A 15,067-nucleotide genomic window follows, 5' to 3' on the forward strand; every position below is an offset into this window, starting at 1 on the left:
TTAGCTATGGTGTGTCCCACACCATCAGCATGGGGGCCAGAGACATGGGGGTACACCCAGGAGCCTTGGGGTCTGCAGAACAGCTCCCTGATCCCACAGGCACACAGCCACCCTGCTGCAGCAGCCAGTCCCTCCGGGAACCTGGTTACCTGGGACCTCCTTTGACATCCTAGAAACCCCATGGGCATCTGGCCAGAGTCCAGAGGCCCCGCACATGAGCCAGGCCCAGGCAGGAAGCTGTGGGCTGTGGCTGTGGCCGGCCCACTTGGGCAGTCTTCCACCAGGATGGGGAGTGTCACTCTGGGGAGCAAGCTCACTCAACTCTCCCACTTGTCTCTGACTGGAGCTGCAGGCTAGGAAGGCCAAGAGCAGCCGCCACGGGGCATCCTGCAAGCCTGCCCCTCACCATGCTCCACGGCCCATCCCACCCAATGCTGGCTAGGCGAGCAGTCGTGCTCATCTACCTGGCCTGGAACACCTACCAGGGCCTGGCCATCCCTCAGGTTGCAGAATGTGGCCTCTCCTGCTCTCAGGTGAGCAGTCCCCCCACCCCCAGGTGCTCATCTTGAGGGGGTCCTGGGTCCTCTGCAGGTGGGTGCTGGCACCCCCAGCACACAAGTTAGAGTAGCAGGCCCAGAGACGAAGGGTGTGGAGGGCCCAGGGCGGTGGGTGATGGAGGGTAGAGGGGACTCGGGGAGCCTAGGGGTTCCTGTGAGGGGCCACGCCGGGCACCGGGCTCCAGGCGGTGCTGGGCTCCCACGAACTTGGCTAAGGAAACGCTGCAGGAAGGTGCTCAGCGCGTGCGGGAGGAAGGGCCACAAGGCACGGTTGCAGCTTGGACACGGTGGTGTCCCGGGGTTCACGGACTCAGCCTCACCTGAGGAAGGTGCTCCAGCAGCAGCTGCCCCGAGACGGGCCCGCATCCCAGGCTCCCCCAGGGCTGGAGGCTGGCCTGGCACCATGGGCACAGCCTGGAAGGTGTCTGGCAGTGGGGGCACAGCAGGGACGTGGCAGACAGAACATGGAAGGCATCAAGGGGATAGGGCTGTGCGCACTGCTCCAGGTGTGGGCACCGCAGGGAGGAGATGCAGCCCCAGACCCGAGGGACTTGTGTTCTGGATGGAGACAGCACACAACAAAACACCATGTGGGGGTCGTGATGCCGAGGAGAAAATGAGGGGCTCCTATGTGCCACTGGAGCAGCACCCTGGGGGGACACTTGGGGACGCTGGGCCCTCCTTCCCAAAGCCTGGAAGCGTGTCCAGCAGAGGGCCTAGGAAGCTCAGCGAGGGACAGAGTGGACTCCGGTGGCTGGGGTGTGAGGCAGGCCCTCAGAGGCTGGGGGCCATGCTCCGATCAGAGGTGCAGGGACCAGGAGAAGCTCCCACTGGCTGCTTGGGGGAACCCGTGGGTGCGGAGGAAATAGCAGGTCCAGGTGGGAGGGGCAGCGGCCTGGACCCGCCCGCGGCGGGGATGGAGTCGGAAGGCCGGTGCTTTGGGGTCCGCTTCGCAGGGGAGGCTGGCAGGACTGGGGACCGGGGGCCCTGCTGGGAAGGGTGCGGTGGGGGCAGGGGCAGAGCAAGGCCCTGGCGGCTGGCACGCAGCTGGGGCGGGGCCGCTGGGGATGGAGCGGCCGCTCAGCAGGGTTTGAGCGGGAGAGGACGGGTGGGCGAGGCCCTCGGCTCACGTGCCCACGGGGGGCTGTTCCGGGCTTGGCAGCCCCGCCGTGGAGGCCCGTCCTGCTGACCTGGCAGTGAGGGCCGCGCGCCCAGGAGAGGGGACCACAGTGCAAGAGATGCCCCAGGAGGAAACGGGCTGGGCAGGGGCCTGGGGCGCTGGATGGGGCGGAGGATGGGCGAGGCCTGCCCCCGAGGACGCGCGCCGGGCCTCCCCGCGCAGACCGCCGCCGCCCCCGCGCCCGCCCTTAGCGCCCCTCGCGGCGGGCGGGGAGCCGAGGTCGGGCGCGAACCCAGGACGCCGGGTCCTGCCCTCCGGCCGGAGCTCGGGCCGCTCGGGGGCAGCAGTGGGCACGCAGACCCCGCCCCAAGACGCCTCCGGAGCCCGCCTCGGGAAGCCCCGGGAAGCCCGTTGGGAAACCCCGGGGTGGGGGCAGCCACTCCTCCGTCTGAGCCCCCACCCCGCGCAGGGCCCCAGGGCACCCGGCCCGCCCCGCCCCGCCTCCCCCACCCCAGAGCTGCCAGGGCCCGCGGTCCCTGAGGGCACTGACCCCAGGAGCCCCCCTGGACCCCGCCTTGGCCCCTGCTGGTCCCTGTCCCGTGTCCGCAGGGGAGAGGGGTCTGGGCGGCGAAGGGCCAGCCCCCAGACCACATCCCCGCTCTCCACAGGCTCCCACAGGCCACAGTGCCCCGCCGTGCGGGCGTCGGGAACACGGATGAGCGTGCGGTCCCCGGTGGGCAGCAGAGCCCAGTGGCCAGGACACAGGCCCGCCCTTCAACCCCTGGGGCTTCTGAGAGCCACCCCCACTAGGTCCTCTTTCCCTCCCGGAGCTGACGGGGGCGGGGTTCAGGCGGAGGATGCCGAGGGGGTCCCCAGCAGCAGCGGCCGCGGGCGGGGCTGCGGGGGTCAGTCCGCAGTCCAGTCTGTCTCTCCAGCCTCAGCTGGGTCTGTGGCAGCTGCAGATTGAGGTGGGGACCTGTCAGCAGGGGTGGGTGGTGGCAGCAGGCTAACAGCCTGGGGCGGCTAGTGCGGCCTGGGGCGGGAAAGCGCCTTGGGGGAACCGGGTGACGTCCTACAGTCCGGAGGTCAGCCAGCAGCAAAGAGCCAGAGCAGGGCCCCATTGCTCTGCAAGGTGCGGGCATCAGGGGACGCTGGGAAAACACTCGGTACTGTCTCCGTAGCATATGTAAATCTGAAATTATTCCAAAATAAAAGCTTGTTTAGAAAGGGTGGAGCCTGAGAGGGAGCCGCCAGCAGTCGCTGCTCCGCAAGGTCACAGAACCGGACCCCACTTTTATCCCCTTTGTCCACCCGTGCGGCTGGCAGCAGCCCCAAGGTCCCTGTCTGCAGTGCCCCCACCCCAACTGTCCCAGCCTCCTGGGTCCCCAGGCTGGGGTTGGGGAAGGGAGCAGGGCCCCCGTGGCTGCTGCCCTCAATGCCCTGTGGTGTCGTGGCTGAGCGGCCAGGGCAGGTCTGGTTTGCGGTGGACCTTGGGGGCTGCCAATGGGCTCCCAGAACTCCGCCCCCGACCTTGTTCTCCCAAGCTTAGTTGTGGGGCCCCGCAGTCCACCCACTAAAGTGGGGTCTGCAGGCTGGGCCTCAAGCCACCTCCCCGGCCCCTGTCCAAGCCTGGGCCCTCACTCTGATGCCCCCTGTCTTGGCTCAGTGCCCTCCCTTGCGCATCCATTCGTCAGGCAGCGGTTGGGGTGGGGGCAAGAATCCCCCCTCACGGAGCAGCAGGCGGGAAAGAGTTTCTCAGGCTGTCAGCCGCCCTTTCCCCAGATGCCGCATGGCTCACAGGCATGAACTCGATTCCCAGTGAGGCCCTCTGACACCCAGAGTCACTCCTACTCTCCCCATCACTTCAGTTCACCACAACAGACATGAAATGTGGTTTGCTGACATCTTACGTTTCCGGTGGCTGGGTCTCCCATCTCAGGACGTAGGCCCCTCCAAGACAGAGACTTTTGCCCTGTTTTCTTTACTCTGTGAATCCCGGCCCCTGTCAGGGCCTAAGAGGTTCACCTAACAAATGAATGGTGGGTGGGGGTGCTTTGTGTGCCGGCCGCAGACATGCAGCAGGTGCGGTCAGACATCCAGCATGCAGTCAGGGGCAGTGGGGCCTGAGGGCCACAGGTCCCGGTCACACTGCTCACTGAGTGACCAGGGCATATGGAGCCAGTGCCCCAGGCCCACCTGGGGACTCTCTTGGCCCACCCAGGACTGGTTTTGGGAGGCAGGAGGTGGCCGAGCTGACCTCTCACCCCATCTCATTGTTCTGTCCCCAGGGCTTCACCTGCAGGAGCCGCATGACCCGTGAGTATCAGGCCGAGAGGACGTGCTGCCCTTTGCTCCTCAGTCCACCCAGGTCTCCCGGGTTACCTTGTCCTGCCCTGGGGCCAGCCTTGCCCCGCAGATGCGTACTGACCTCCCAGCCCACCGCACAGAGCAGCGTGCCCCCCCAGACATCCCGCCCACAGCCTGGTGGCTCACTGTAGCTAGAAGTCATGCATCCTTATTCATTGTCCAAAGAGGCTGCCCCAGTTGACATCCCCACCGGCAGCATATGGAAACCCCATTTCCTCTTATCAATATTTTCATTTTTGCCCAATGCAAAGCCACACCCCACTTTAAAAACACCCTTACTGTCTTTCATTGGCTGCTGCCACGTCCCTTCTGTCTCTGAGAAAGGCCTTCCAGCCGAGGCTGGTGCCCAGCCTTTCCCTGCACCAGAAGGGCACCCCCCCACCAGACGGCCTCCCCACCAGATGGGCCCCCCCACCAGATGGGCCCCCCCACCAGACGGGCCCCCCCGCAGTTCTCCCTTCTAGCCTTGTAAGGCCATACAGAGGTTTTGATTTTGATGGAATCCTATTTACTAGTCTTCTCTTTAATGGGTTGTGTGAATTTGGGGGGATCCTTACAAATATTTTTCTCCCTCTATTTCCTATATTTTAAGGTTTTATTTTTTTCTATGTTTCCTGTATTTCAAGTTTCACTTTTCAGGTTTAATTCACCGAGGATCTATTTCTATGTGTGATGGGAGGTGGGAACCCAGCTGTAGTTTCTGCTGCCCGAAAATCCAGCTGTGTCGACACCACTTACAAATGAGTTCTTGTTCCCCGCCAACCCCAGGCATCACCTGTCACTTTCCCAAGCTGCTCTGGCTCCTGACACCCTGTCCCCTTATGAGCAAGGCTGCATGGTCTCGACCATTCTCCACCTCAGCCTGTCATTGACTTCTGGTGGACAGAGCCCTGTCTTTGTTCTTCCTGCCCTAAATCGTCCTAGGAGATGGTGGTGGCAGGGTGGCTGTGGCTTCCCTGAATCCTCAGGTACAAACAGCAATGAGCCAGTAAAACAGAGGTGGTGTATGGTGCTGGCAACACGAGGTACACACTCCCAAACCCCCAGAGGAGCTGCCAAGTCCCAAGGCATAAGGGCTATTAGCACCTGCACTGCAGCAGGCACAGGGGTGTCTGACAGGTCAAGTGCAGCAGGACCCCAACAGACAAGGAGTAAGCCCTGGAAAACATGCAGCCAATTTGGGAAAAGCAGGTGGCTGCACAGGCCAGAGGGAGGGTCAGCGCCAGCTCCAGCACTGGGACCCTCATGAGATGCACAGAAGCTCGGGCGGCATCAAGGCCCAGCAGAATAAGACACAAGGCAAGCGAAGAGAGAGACAGACGCAGTCAAGGGGAAAGAGCTAAGACATGGGAAAGGCACCCGGCATATTATAAACAGCATGGAAGCAACAGAGAAGCAGCTTTGTGGAGTTAGAAACACAACCAGAACTAAGCCTCCTGCCCAAAGATCAGGGAGACCACCTTCACGCAAACATGAGCAACACAACGCACGGGGGGCGAATTCCCTACAAGGTGTGATTACAAGGAGGGTTCGGAGCAGAACAACGTCCTGACAGATGGCAGAAGTGTGCTGGAGGTGTGCTGAGACCCAAACGGAGCATTTCTTCCCCAAAAGGCCCTGGATTTTCAGGGAAATGATGCAAGGTAGCAAATGGGAACAAAGATGAGAAATACTCAGAAGTGAGGCAACAACACTGAAAATTAGAAATAGAGGAGAAGATCTTTAGAAATAAAGACTGTGCTAGAACACAAGGAAACAGGCCCAACATCAAATGAAGAAAAGGCTAAAATGATGTGTGAATAAATGGCAAATGTCGCAGATAGGCAAAGAATGTCCCAGACACAGATGATATGGGACCCTGAAGGAGAAAACTAGGGCAACAGAATACTAAAAACTACAGTTCAAGAAGACTTAAATTTTTTTCTCAAGAATAGATATTGAAAGGGAAAATCACATATTGGGCAGGTCGATCCTGAATATGTAGCACCAAAACATATTCTAATAAAATGTGTGGACTATAAAGAGAAAGAGAAAAATCTTTGGGGCATCGAGACTTACAGTGGAAAGCAAAGCACATCAGACTTTTCAACAGCAACTTTTTACACTAGAAGAAAATGGACAGCAGGGCTGTAGTTCCCAGTGCGGTGAATATAGATGCCAACATTTCATTGTATTCACCAAACTTGCCAAGACACTGGGTCTAAGTTATTTCAACCACAAAAATGAAATAATTGTGTGACGTGTTAGGAGTGCTCCAAGGGCAATCATGTTACAACGTATAAATGTATTGACATCACGTTACAATATCAATGTATCTGTCACATTAAAATGTATAAATGTATCAGCACATTATAATATGTAACTATTGATAGGTCATAAATGTATTTGTGTCATACTATAATGAATGAGCATATTGATATCATGTTATAATAAATATCAATGTCATATCATAATGTATGTGTGTATCAGCGTGGTGTTATAATATACAGTACGCAGTGCATCAAAGCTTCCTGGTCGCAGCCGTACCCTGGGGACGTAGATGGGGCGATGTGCAAAGGGAACGACCATAGTGAAGGGAAAGGATGAGAAAAGGCTACGTAAAGACATATTTTTCCTGTGTCCCTCCCTCCTGACTGCCAGTGCTGTGACCTTAGACGTGTGGGAGACAGCAGCGACACCTAGGATGCGTGTCCATTCGGTCACCCCTCCCTCCCTGGGCAGCAGGATTCTCCTCACGGCAGGAGGAGGTGTGAGCGTCGTGTAGAAAAGGTGAAGCAAAGTCGTTCCTTTGAATTGGTGACATAAGTATGACCTCTTGAGGTGTTCATATAAATATGTTGTCACTCTGTCCACAGAAAAATCCTAGAACCAGCGACCAACTCACAGCCACGTGCCTCCCTAGTGCCTGGGCTGTGGTCTTGAAATATCATTTCCCGCCAAAAGAAAGCAGGCAGAGCTTCTGAGAGCAGCGACAGATTTTCCCAGTCTGGGGCAGAAAATGCACAAGAGCCTGGAACATCTTGTCACACCAGGTGGCAAGGGAGCAACCAGAGACTATGGCGGCATGTCAGACGCTAGGAGCCAACCTGGATAAGCCCCTATTAACCCAGAGGATATCGTTTGAGCTTCAGATGAAACCCATGCGTCCATGATGACATTGACATTATGTTAACATAATGCTATTGCTTTAAAAAATTGCCCATCTTTTGTGGATGACATAGAACCAACTCATCACCTTGAAGATGGGAAGCTGAAAGAATCAAATCTTGGTCTTGCCCTTCTGCTGCGAATACTACCTGAAGTAAGTAACTATTCCAATGAATAAATGGATTCCAGCTAATAAATACGCATCACCGTTTTGCATCTCCCAATGAACTGAGCACTGGTGACAGCTAACGTCAGCCATGGCCAATGTCCAGACGCTCTAGTCCTGCCAAAGGACTCGGCCCTGGGCGAGGTCAGGCCTCTGGACCCACTGCGGATTTCCTGGAAGTACCGGGGACAGAGACTCCTGCTGAGTCGCACCAGAGGAAAGCAAATGCAGGTGGAGGACACTTGGCAGGTCAAATGGCCTGATTCTTCAACAGAGCAACTGTGAGGGGGACCCATAACTAAGAGAGACACCACAGATCGGCCAGGTTTTAAAAACCAAGCAAAACTCAATGGTAGTTTCTGGAGAGGCACGTTTGGGTGATAAAACAACAAAATGCAAAGAAGCCATTGCTATAAAAGTGTAGTGGTTACTTCTGGAGTGAGCGCAGGAACTTTGGTTGAGATGGGAGGCCATCCCGGGGTGGTCATGCGATGGCTCTATGATGAGTCACTAAGCTGCGCTTCTTTGTGTGCTTTTCAGCATCTGTATTCCACTTTGTTTTTCTTTTGATATCATTAATGTACAATTACTTGAACACCATTATGGTTACTAGATTCCCCCCATTATCAAGTCCCCCCCACATACCCCATTACAGTCACTGTCCATCAGCGTAGTAAGATGCTATAGAATCACTACTTGTCTTCTCTGTATATACTGCCTTTCCCATGTCCCCCCTTACATTATGTGTGCTAATAGTAATGCCCCATTTTCCCCCTTGTCCCTCCCTTCCCTCCCATCCTCCCCAGTCCCTTTCCCTTTGGTAACTGTTAGTCCATTCTTGGGTTCTGTGATTCTGCTGCTGTTCTGTTCCTTCAGTTTTTTCTTTGTTCTTATACTCCACAGACGAGTGAGATCATTTGATACTTGTCTTTCTCCACCTGGCTTATTTCACTGAGCATAATACCCTCTTGCTCCATCCATGTTGTTGCAAATGGTAGGATTTGTTTTCTTCTTTTGGCTGAATAATATTCCATTGTGTATATGTACCACATCTTCTTTATCCATTCATCTACTGATGGACACTTAGGTTGCTTCCATTTCTTGGCTTTTGTAAATAGTCCTGCGATAAACATAGGGGTGCATATGTCTTTTTCAAACTGGACTGCTGCATTCTTAGGGTAAATTCCTAGGAGTGGAATTCCTGGGTCAAATGGTATTTCTATTTTTAGTTTTTTGAGGAACCTCCATACTGCTTTCCACAATGGTTGAACTAGTTTACATTCCCACCAGCAGCGTAGAAGGGTTCCCCTTTCTCCACAACCTTGCCATCATTTGTTGTTGTTTGTCTTTTGGATGGCAGCCATCCTTACTGGTGTGAGGTGATACCTCATTGTAGTTTTAATTTGCATTTCTATGATGATTAACGATGTGGAGCATCTTTTCATGTGTCTGTTGTTCATCTGAATTTCTTCTTTGGAGAAGTGTCTTTTCAGCTCCTCTGCCCATTTTTTAATTGGCTTATTTGCTTTTTGTTTGTTGAGGTGCGTGAGCTCTTTATATAATTTGGATGTCAACCCCTTATCATATATGTCATTTATGAATATATTCTCCCATACTGTAGGATGCCTTTTTGTTCTACTGATGGTGTCCTTTGCTGTACAGAAGCTTTTCAGCTTGATATAGTCCCACTTGTTCATTTTTGCTTTTGTTTCCCTTGCCCGGGGAGACATGTTCATGAAGAAGTTGCTCATGAATATGTCCAAGAGATTTTTGCCTATATTTTTTTCTAAGAGTTTTATAGTTTCATGACTTACATTCAGGTCTTTGGTCCATTTTGAGTTTACTTTTGTGTGTGGGGTTAGACAATAATCCAGTTTCATTCTCTTGCATGTAGCTGTCCAGTTTTGCCAACACCAGCTGTTGTAGAGGCTGTCATTTCCCCATTGTATGTCCATGGCTCCTTTATCATATATTAATTGACCATAGGTTTGGGTTAATATCTGGACTCTCTTTTCTGTTCCACTGGTCTATGGGTCTGCTCTTGTGCCAGTACCAAATTGTCTTGATTACTGTGGCTTTGTAGTAGAGCTTGAAGTTGGGGAGGGTAATTCCCCACTTTATTCTTCCTTCTCAGGATTGTTTTGGCTATTCGGGGTCTTTTGTGGTTCATATGAATTTTAGAACTATTTGCTCTAGTTCATGAAGAATGCTGTAGGTATTTTGATAGGGATTGCATTGACTCTGTAGATTGCTTTAGGCAGGATGGCCATTTTGACAGTATTCCTCCTAGCCAAGAGCATGGGATGAATTTCCATTTATTAGTGTCCTCTTTAATTTCTCTTAAGAATGTCTTGTAGTTTTCAGGGTATAGGTCTTTCACTTCCTTGGTTAGGTTTATTCCTAGGTATTTTATTTTTCTTGATGCAATTATGAATGGAATTGTTTTCCTGATTTCTCTTTCTGCTAGTTCATCATTAGTGTATAGGAATGCAACATTTCTGTGTATTAATTTTGTATCCTGCAACTTTGCTGAATTCAGATATTAGATCTAGTAGTTTTGGAGTGGAGCCTTTAGGGTTTTTTATGTACAACTGTATTCCACTTTTATATTAAAAAGGTCTTTAAAAGGGTCGTAGCATTTTGTACAACTTCAACTCTTCAATATTAATTTTTGATTGTCAAGTTTTCTAAATATTTCAGTAGGTATTTTATAATGTGGTTGTTTTTGTTTGTTTTTTTAAAGGTAATGCAATATTCTTTATTAACACCTGTGCAAGCACTCCACTGTGGCTGAATACAGGACTTCTCTGATAAATCTCCCAGCCACATGACATAGGTGCTTCTCTTTCCATTTGAGGTGACTGAGTCTATAGAGCAGACCCTGAGTTTCTTTAACCAGCTTTGTGGCTAAGGATGTCTGAATGAACTGTCCTGAGGAAAAAAACCTGCTTTTAGAAGCCAAAAACATGCAAGAGAGAGGATGGCGTGTTTGCTCCTTTTTTTAAAGAACAGTGTTATCATCCACTTTTAAAACTGGCTCAAAAAGTGTGCTTGGCTTTGACTAATTAGCAAGGCTTCCTCCCTGGGAAAGAAATGAGGTGAGATGCGTGTCCTGAACAGGAAGAAGGGTGATGTGTGTGCTTTTTTAACACCTTGAAGCAATTAGCTCAATTCTGACACCATCTACCTGGAGTTAGCCTCAGACCCCACAGGTTAAGGACTCACCCCCACAAGGCTGTCCCCACTTCAAGGGCCAATGGCACCAGTTTATCACCTGTACTTCTGACTGGTATTGATCAGAGGCTCCCAGATCCCACTCCTTGGATTCAGTTAATCTGTTAGAGTGGCTCACAGAACTCAGAGAATCATTTTACTTACTAGATCACCAGTTTATTATAAAAAATGTAACTCAGGAACAACCAGATTGAGATGCATAGATGGGGCAAGGCACATGGGATATGCTATGGAGAGTCCTTGCCTTCTGGGCATGTCACCCTCCCAGCACCTCCACGTGTTCACCAACCCAAAAGCACCCAGAACACTGTCCTTTTTGGTTTTTATGGACGCTTCATTGCATAGGCACTTATTCATAAATCATTGGCCATTGGTGCTTGCACTCAACCTCCAGCCCCAGAGGTCTGGGGAGTGGGGCTGAACCAACCGTCCCCCCACATGGCTGACTCCTCTGGCAGTCAGACTGCCACCCTTCGGTGCTTTCCAAAGGTCACCTCATTAGCACAGACTCATGTGGCCATGGTTTGTTAAGAAACAAAAGGAAATTTTATTGTTCTTACCACTTCAGAAATTCCAAGCGTTTTAGGAGCTCTGTATCAGAAGTGGACAAAGATCAAATATATGTTTCTTTTTTTTTTGAGTTTTAGGAGTTTATTGGAAAATAAGAGCTTGAAGAAAAGAGAAAGTACATGCCTGAGAGTACAGGCAGACCCCTTATATGTTTCTTATTATAAGTCACAATATCACACATTTTTATTAGAACCACATTGAATTTATTGATCAATTTCAAGCAGAAATGACCTGAGTTAAGTCTTCCAACCATGAACACGGCATGCCTTTCCACCTATTTAGGTTTTTCTCAAACCTTTCTTCAGAGGTTGAAGGATACTGTGAATGATTTCCATACTTTATTACATATTCTAGTTGGTTTTTGCTGGTGTAAAGCAATGCTGTTTTTGTATATTGATCTTGTATCCAACATATTTATTAAAATCTGATATTTTTGATAGATTTCTCACTGATTCTCTTAAGTTTTTGTATATAGATAATCATCACATATTATTCAAATAATGATAGTTTATAAGCTTATGTTTATTTGTTTTTGATGTTATGGAATTGGTTTGAATCTTCAGGACAATGTTGAATGGGGAACCCTAGCCTCAGTCCTCATATCAGTGGCAAAGATCCCCAGGATTTATCATAAGTATTGGGTTTATTGGGTGTTTGGAGATGTCCACATCTAGACAAGAAGTGCCTTTCTTTCCTTAGTGTGCTAAACATTCTTTTATCATGAGTAGGTGTTGAATTTTATGAAAACTTTATGTATCTATGGAGGTAATCATATAATTTTCCTCCTTTAATCTTTTAATGAGGTGAATTTTACCGATAGGTTATCTAATGTGGACCACACTTGCAATTCTGAAACAAGTCCTATCTGGTTATGTTTAACATATTATCAAGCCAATTTGCTAAAATTTCATTTAGGATTTTGCAGCTCTTCTAAACAGTAACAGTGAGACTGGCCCTCACGTTCGGTTTCCCGTGTAAGCCTGTGAAGGTCGGCTGTCATCTCAAGTACTGCCTCTGTTCTCTCTGCTTTCCCTCCAGAACTCCTGATCAGGGAACATCTTACACATTTTACTTCTTTCCCCACGTTTCTTGACCTCTCTTCTGTGTCTTCCATCTTTTTGTCTCCTTTCCAGATCATTCAGTGTGATCCTTCCCTTCACTAATCCTTTCTGCAGTGATGTCCAATCTGCTCTTAATATCATTTACTGAATTCTATGTTTCTGTTTCCATGGGTTTCGTTTCTGAAAATTGTATTTGTTTCTCTCAGACGTGCTAGGTTCCTCTTTATAGTTTCTCCCACCGCACACATTGCAGGCAGGTGTCCAGCACAGCTGGTCCCCAGTGCGCGCGTGCCTCTGTTCGCGGAGGGCACCGTGGGGCTGTCTGCTGCTTCTCCTCTTGGCTTTTGGTTTCCCAACATGTTTATCTTTAAATACATCTGCTCCAGGCCCTTGAGAAATGACTCTTGGTGTTCCCCCAAGGCCTAGGAAGAAGAGGCCTTCCCTCAGACCAGATTCACCTGTCTCTGAGGGGTATCCAGGAGTAATGTGTGATGTCAGGGCTGTTTCCAATTAAATCACAGGTTGAGGTTTCTGGGTCTTCCTGGAGGTGCGAACCTGGGCTGGACGCAACACCCAGACCCTCCTGAGATTACTGATCTCCAGGGAGCCCCACCCTTGCCCCTGCTTGCTCGGAGAAGCCCTCGTCCAGGGCCCCAGGGCCTGGGGAGGGGTGGGTTCCTCCTGACCCTCGCCCACACCCAGGACGAGGGCCCACGTGACTCCAGGGTGGCTCAGGGATTCCCCTGGTCTGTGCCTGGCCCAAAGCCCTCAGCCCCCTGGGCTGGGACATGCCCTAGGGCTCATGCCTCCTGTGCTCTGTGCCCCTCTGGCCTTTCTGAGTTTGGGCCTGATGATCCAGGTTCCTTTTTCAGCTCTCACACATTTTTAAGAATTTTTTCATAAGTAAGCCTTTTACTCCACGTGGCTTGCTGTTTTCAGCAGTGAACTGGCCTGAAAAGCCTGGTCTATCACATCGGAAATGAAACTCCCAGCTAGTTTTGGACACCCAGCAGTGCCCCCATCGATATGGATCTAAGGCCCCCGACGTGCTGCACCGGCCCCCCCGGCTCACTTTCCTTTCCTAACCCACTTCTTCCTTTCGGGGTCATATTTCTCCTTTTAAAACACATCTGTTGGGTATTCTTATAGTAAGGCTCTGGGGCAGTCTTTAAATCTTTGAGTATGACTGAATATATTTACTCCTCCCTGAGTCTTGGTGGTGAGTTCTGGGCTCCCTGTCATTGCCACGCGGTGGCAGCGGGGCCCCCGGCCGTGTGCCACAAGCGCTTCAGTGTGTCCTCCCCGCCCACCTGCTCCTCTCCCCGTGCTGTCAGCTGAACCTGAGACGAAGCCTCTCCCTATTCTTATGCATCTTATTTTTTAGTAGCCAACTTACCCTTTGCATCCTTTATACTTAAGTACATATTTCGTCATTTCCCAGCGTAACCATGAGCCCTTCACTTCTGTGAATCTGTGCCATTTTTTAATATTCTGGTTTGGGTCCTTTCCTTGGTTGGGGCTGGAATAGGCCTTTGTTTTCTTCTAGAAAAGGTCAGAAGATGCATATTTCTCACTTCTTGCGTGGAGGAGGAAGTTCTCACACACGTGAAGGATAACTTGGATGGGGAATTCTACAGCACGGTCACGTCCCGTAGGACCGCAGCCGCCAAGCCCTGTGGGTGACCCCCAATGGCAAGGAAGCATCAGACCTGGGGACAAGGTTCTCCTCACAGTCACTCACCTGACTAACCACCCAGGCTCGGCCAGGAGGCCTGTGGCCAGCCAGGGCTCCGGCTGTGCCCTTCAGGCGGCCTCTCCCCCAACCCCAGCCGGCGCCCTGAGTGGGGTCCCCCGGGAGGCTCCTAGTGTCTCCACTACATGAGTCCCGAGACGACGGTGGGCCCCGGACGGCAGGGCTGGCAGTTATCTAGATCTTGGACCAGCTGGGAGGAGGGTTTTGTCACTCCTGCTGTTTAGCGCTGAGCACGCAGTGAGAACAAAGGGCAAAACAACTGTTCACTAGCTTTTTAAAAAAATCTCCATCATTTTGGGAGGGGGAGGGGGCGGAGCCTGCCGTCCCCTTGCCCCACCCCTGCTGTAGCCCTCCCGCCCCTGAGGGTGTGAGGGTGCTTATGAAGAGAAGTCCCGGAGGGTATGAAGACAATTGTGCCCTGGGTGTTTAAGTCTTCTCCTTCCTTTTTATTATTGTTTCTTTTTCCCACTTTTGATTTGTGTAAACTTAGACTGAGTTGGGGGAGCACCCCTGCCAGGGGGCCAAGCTGGGTACGTGTCCCACTGTGTGTGGGGGAGGATTCGGAAGCTTGCTGTTCTCCAACACACATTGTAAATGGGCAGAGAGAGGAAATGACCTTTTAAGTATTATTGACATATAACTGACATTAATGCAAACTGTACATATTTTAAGTAATCCATTTGCTAAGGTCTTACATATGTTTACACCTGTGAAACTATTACCACAGTCAGGATAATGCATATTTCCATCACTCCCAAAGTGTCCTTGTCCCCTTGGAAGCCCTTCCCCTTCTCCTCCTCCCCCAACAACCACAGATCTCTCTGTCCATAGAGAATACTTTGTACTTCCTAAAATTTTATAGAAGTGGAATCAGACTGTGTGTACTCTTACGTCTGACTTCTCCCACTCAGTATAATTATTCTTAGATTCATCATGGGTCAAAAATCCACGCCGTTGCATCGCTCTCCCGTGGTCTGTTTGCTGAGTCTCCTGTTGATGGACATTCAGGTTGCTCCCAGGTTCGGGCCACTAAAAGTAAAACCACAGAGAACATTCACGGGCAAGGCTTTCTCATTATGCAGGTAAATATCA

The 15,067-nt window shown here is 51.1% G+C and overlaps 1 protein-coding gene across 13 annotated transcripts in view; it reads left to right on the plus strand.

Moving 5' to 3' along the window:
• Positions 1 to 316: 316 nt before the first annotated feature.
• Positions 317 to 15,067, plus strand: part of IL17REL (interleukin 17 receptor E like) — a 38,063-nt gene continuing 23,312 nt past the window's right edge. For 12 of the 13 annotated variants that reach the window (XR_005029092.2, XR_005029094.2, XR_008999553.1 and 9 more), the window contains exons 1-2: positions 318 to 533; positions 3,966 to 3,993. Coding sequence is in view for 4 of the 13 variants with exons in the window: in XM_057508419.1 (XP_057364402.1) it covers positions 408 to 533; positions 3,966 to 3,993 (154 nt within the window). In the remaining 9 variants the exon portion in view is untranslated. Of the gene's footprint in view, positions 534 to 3,965; positions 3,994 to 15,067 lie in introns of all 13 variants that reach the window. The other variant, XR_005029100.2, reaches the window with a different exon arrangement.

Source organism: Manis pentadactyla, chromosome 10, assembly GCF_030020395.1.
Source record: "Manis pentadactyla isolate mManPen7 chromosome 10, mManPen7.hap1, whole genome shotgun sequence".
NCBI lineage: Eukaryota > Metazoa > Chordata > Mammalia > Pholidota > Manidae > Manis > Manis pentadactyla.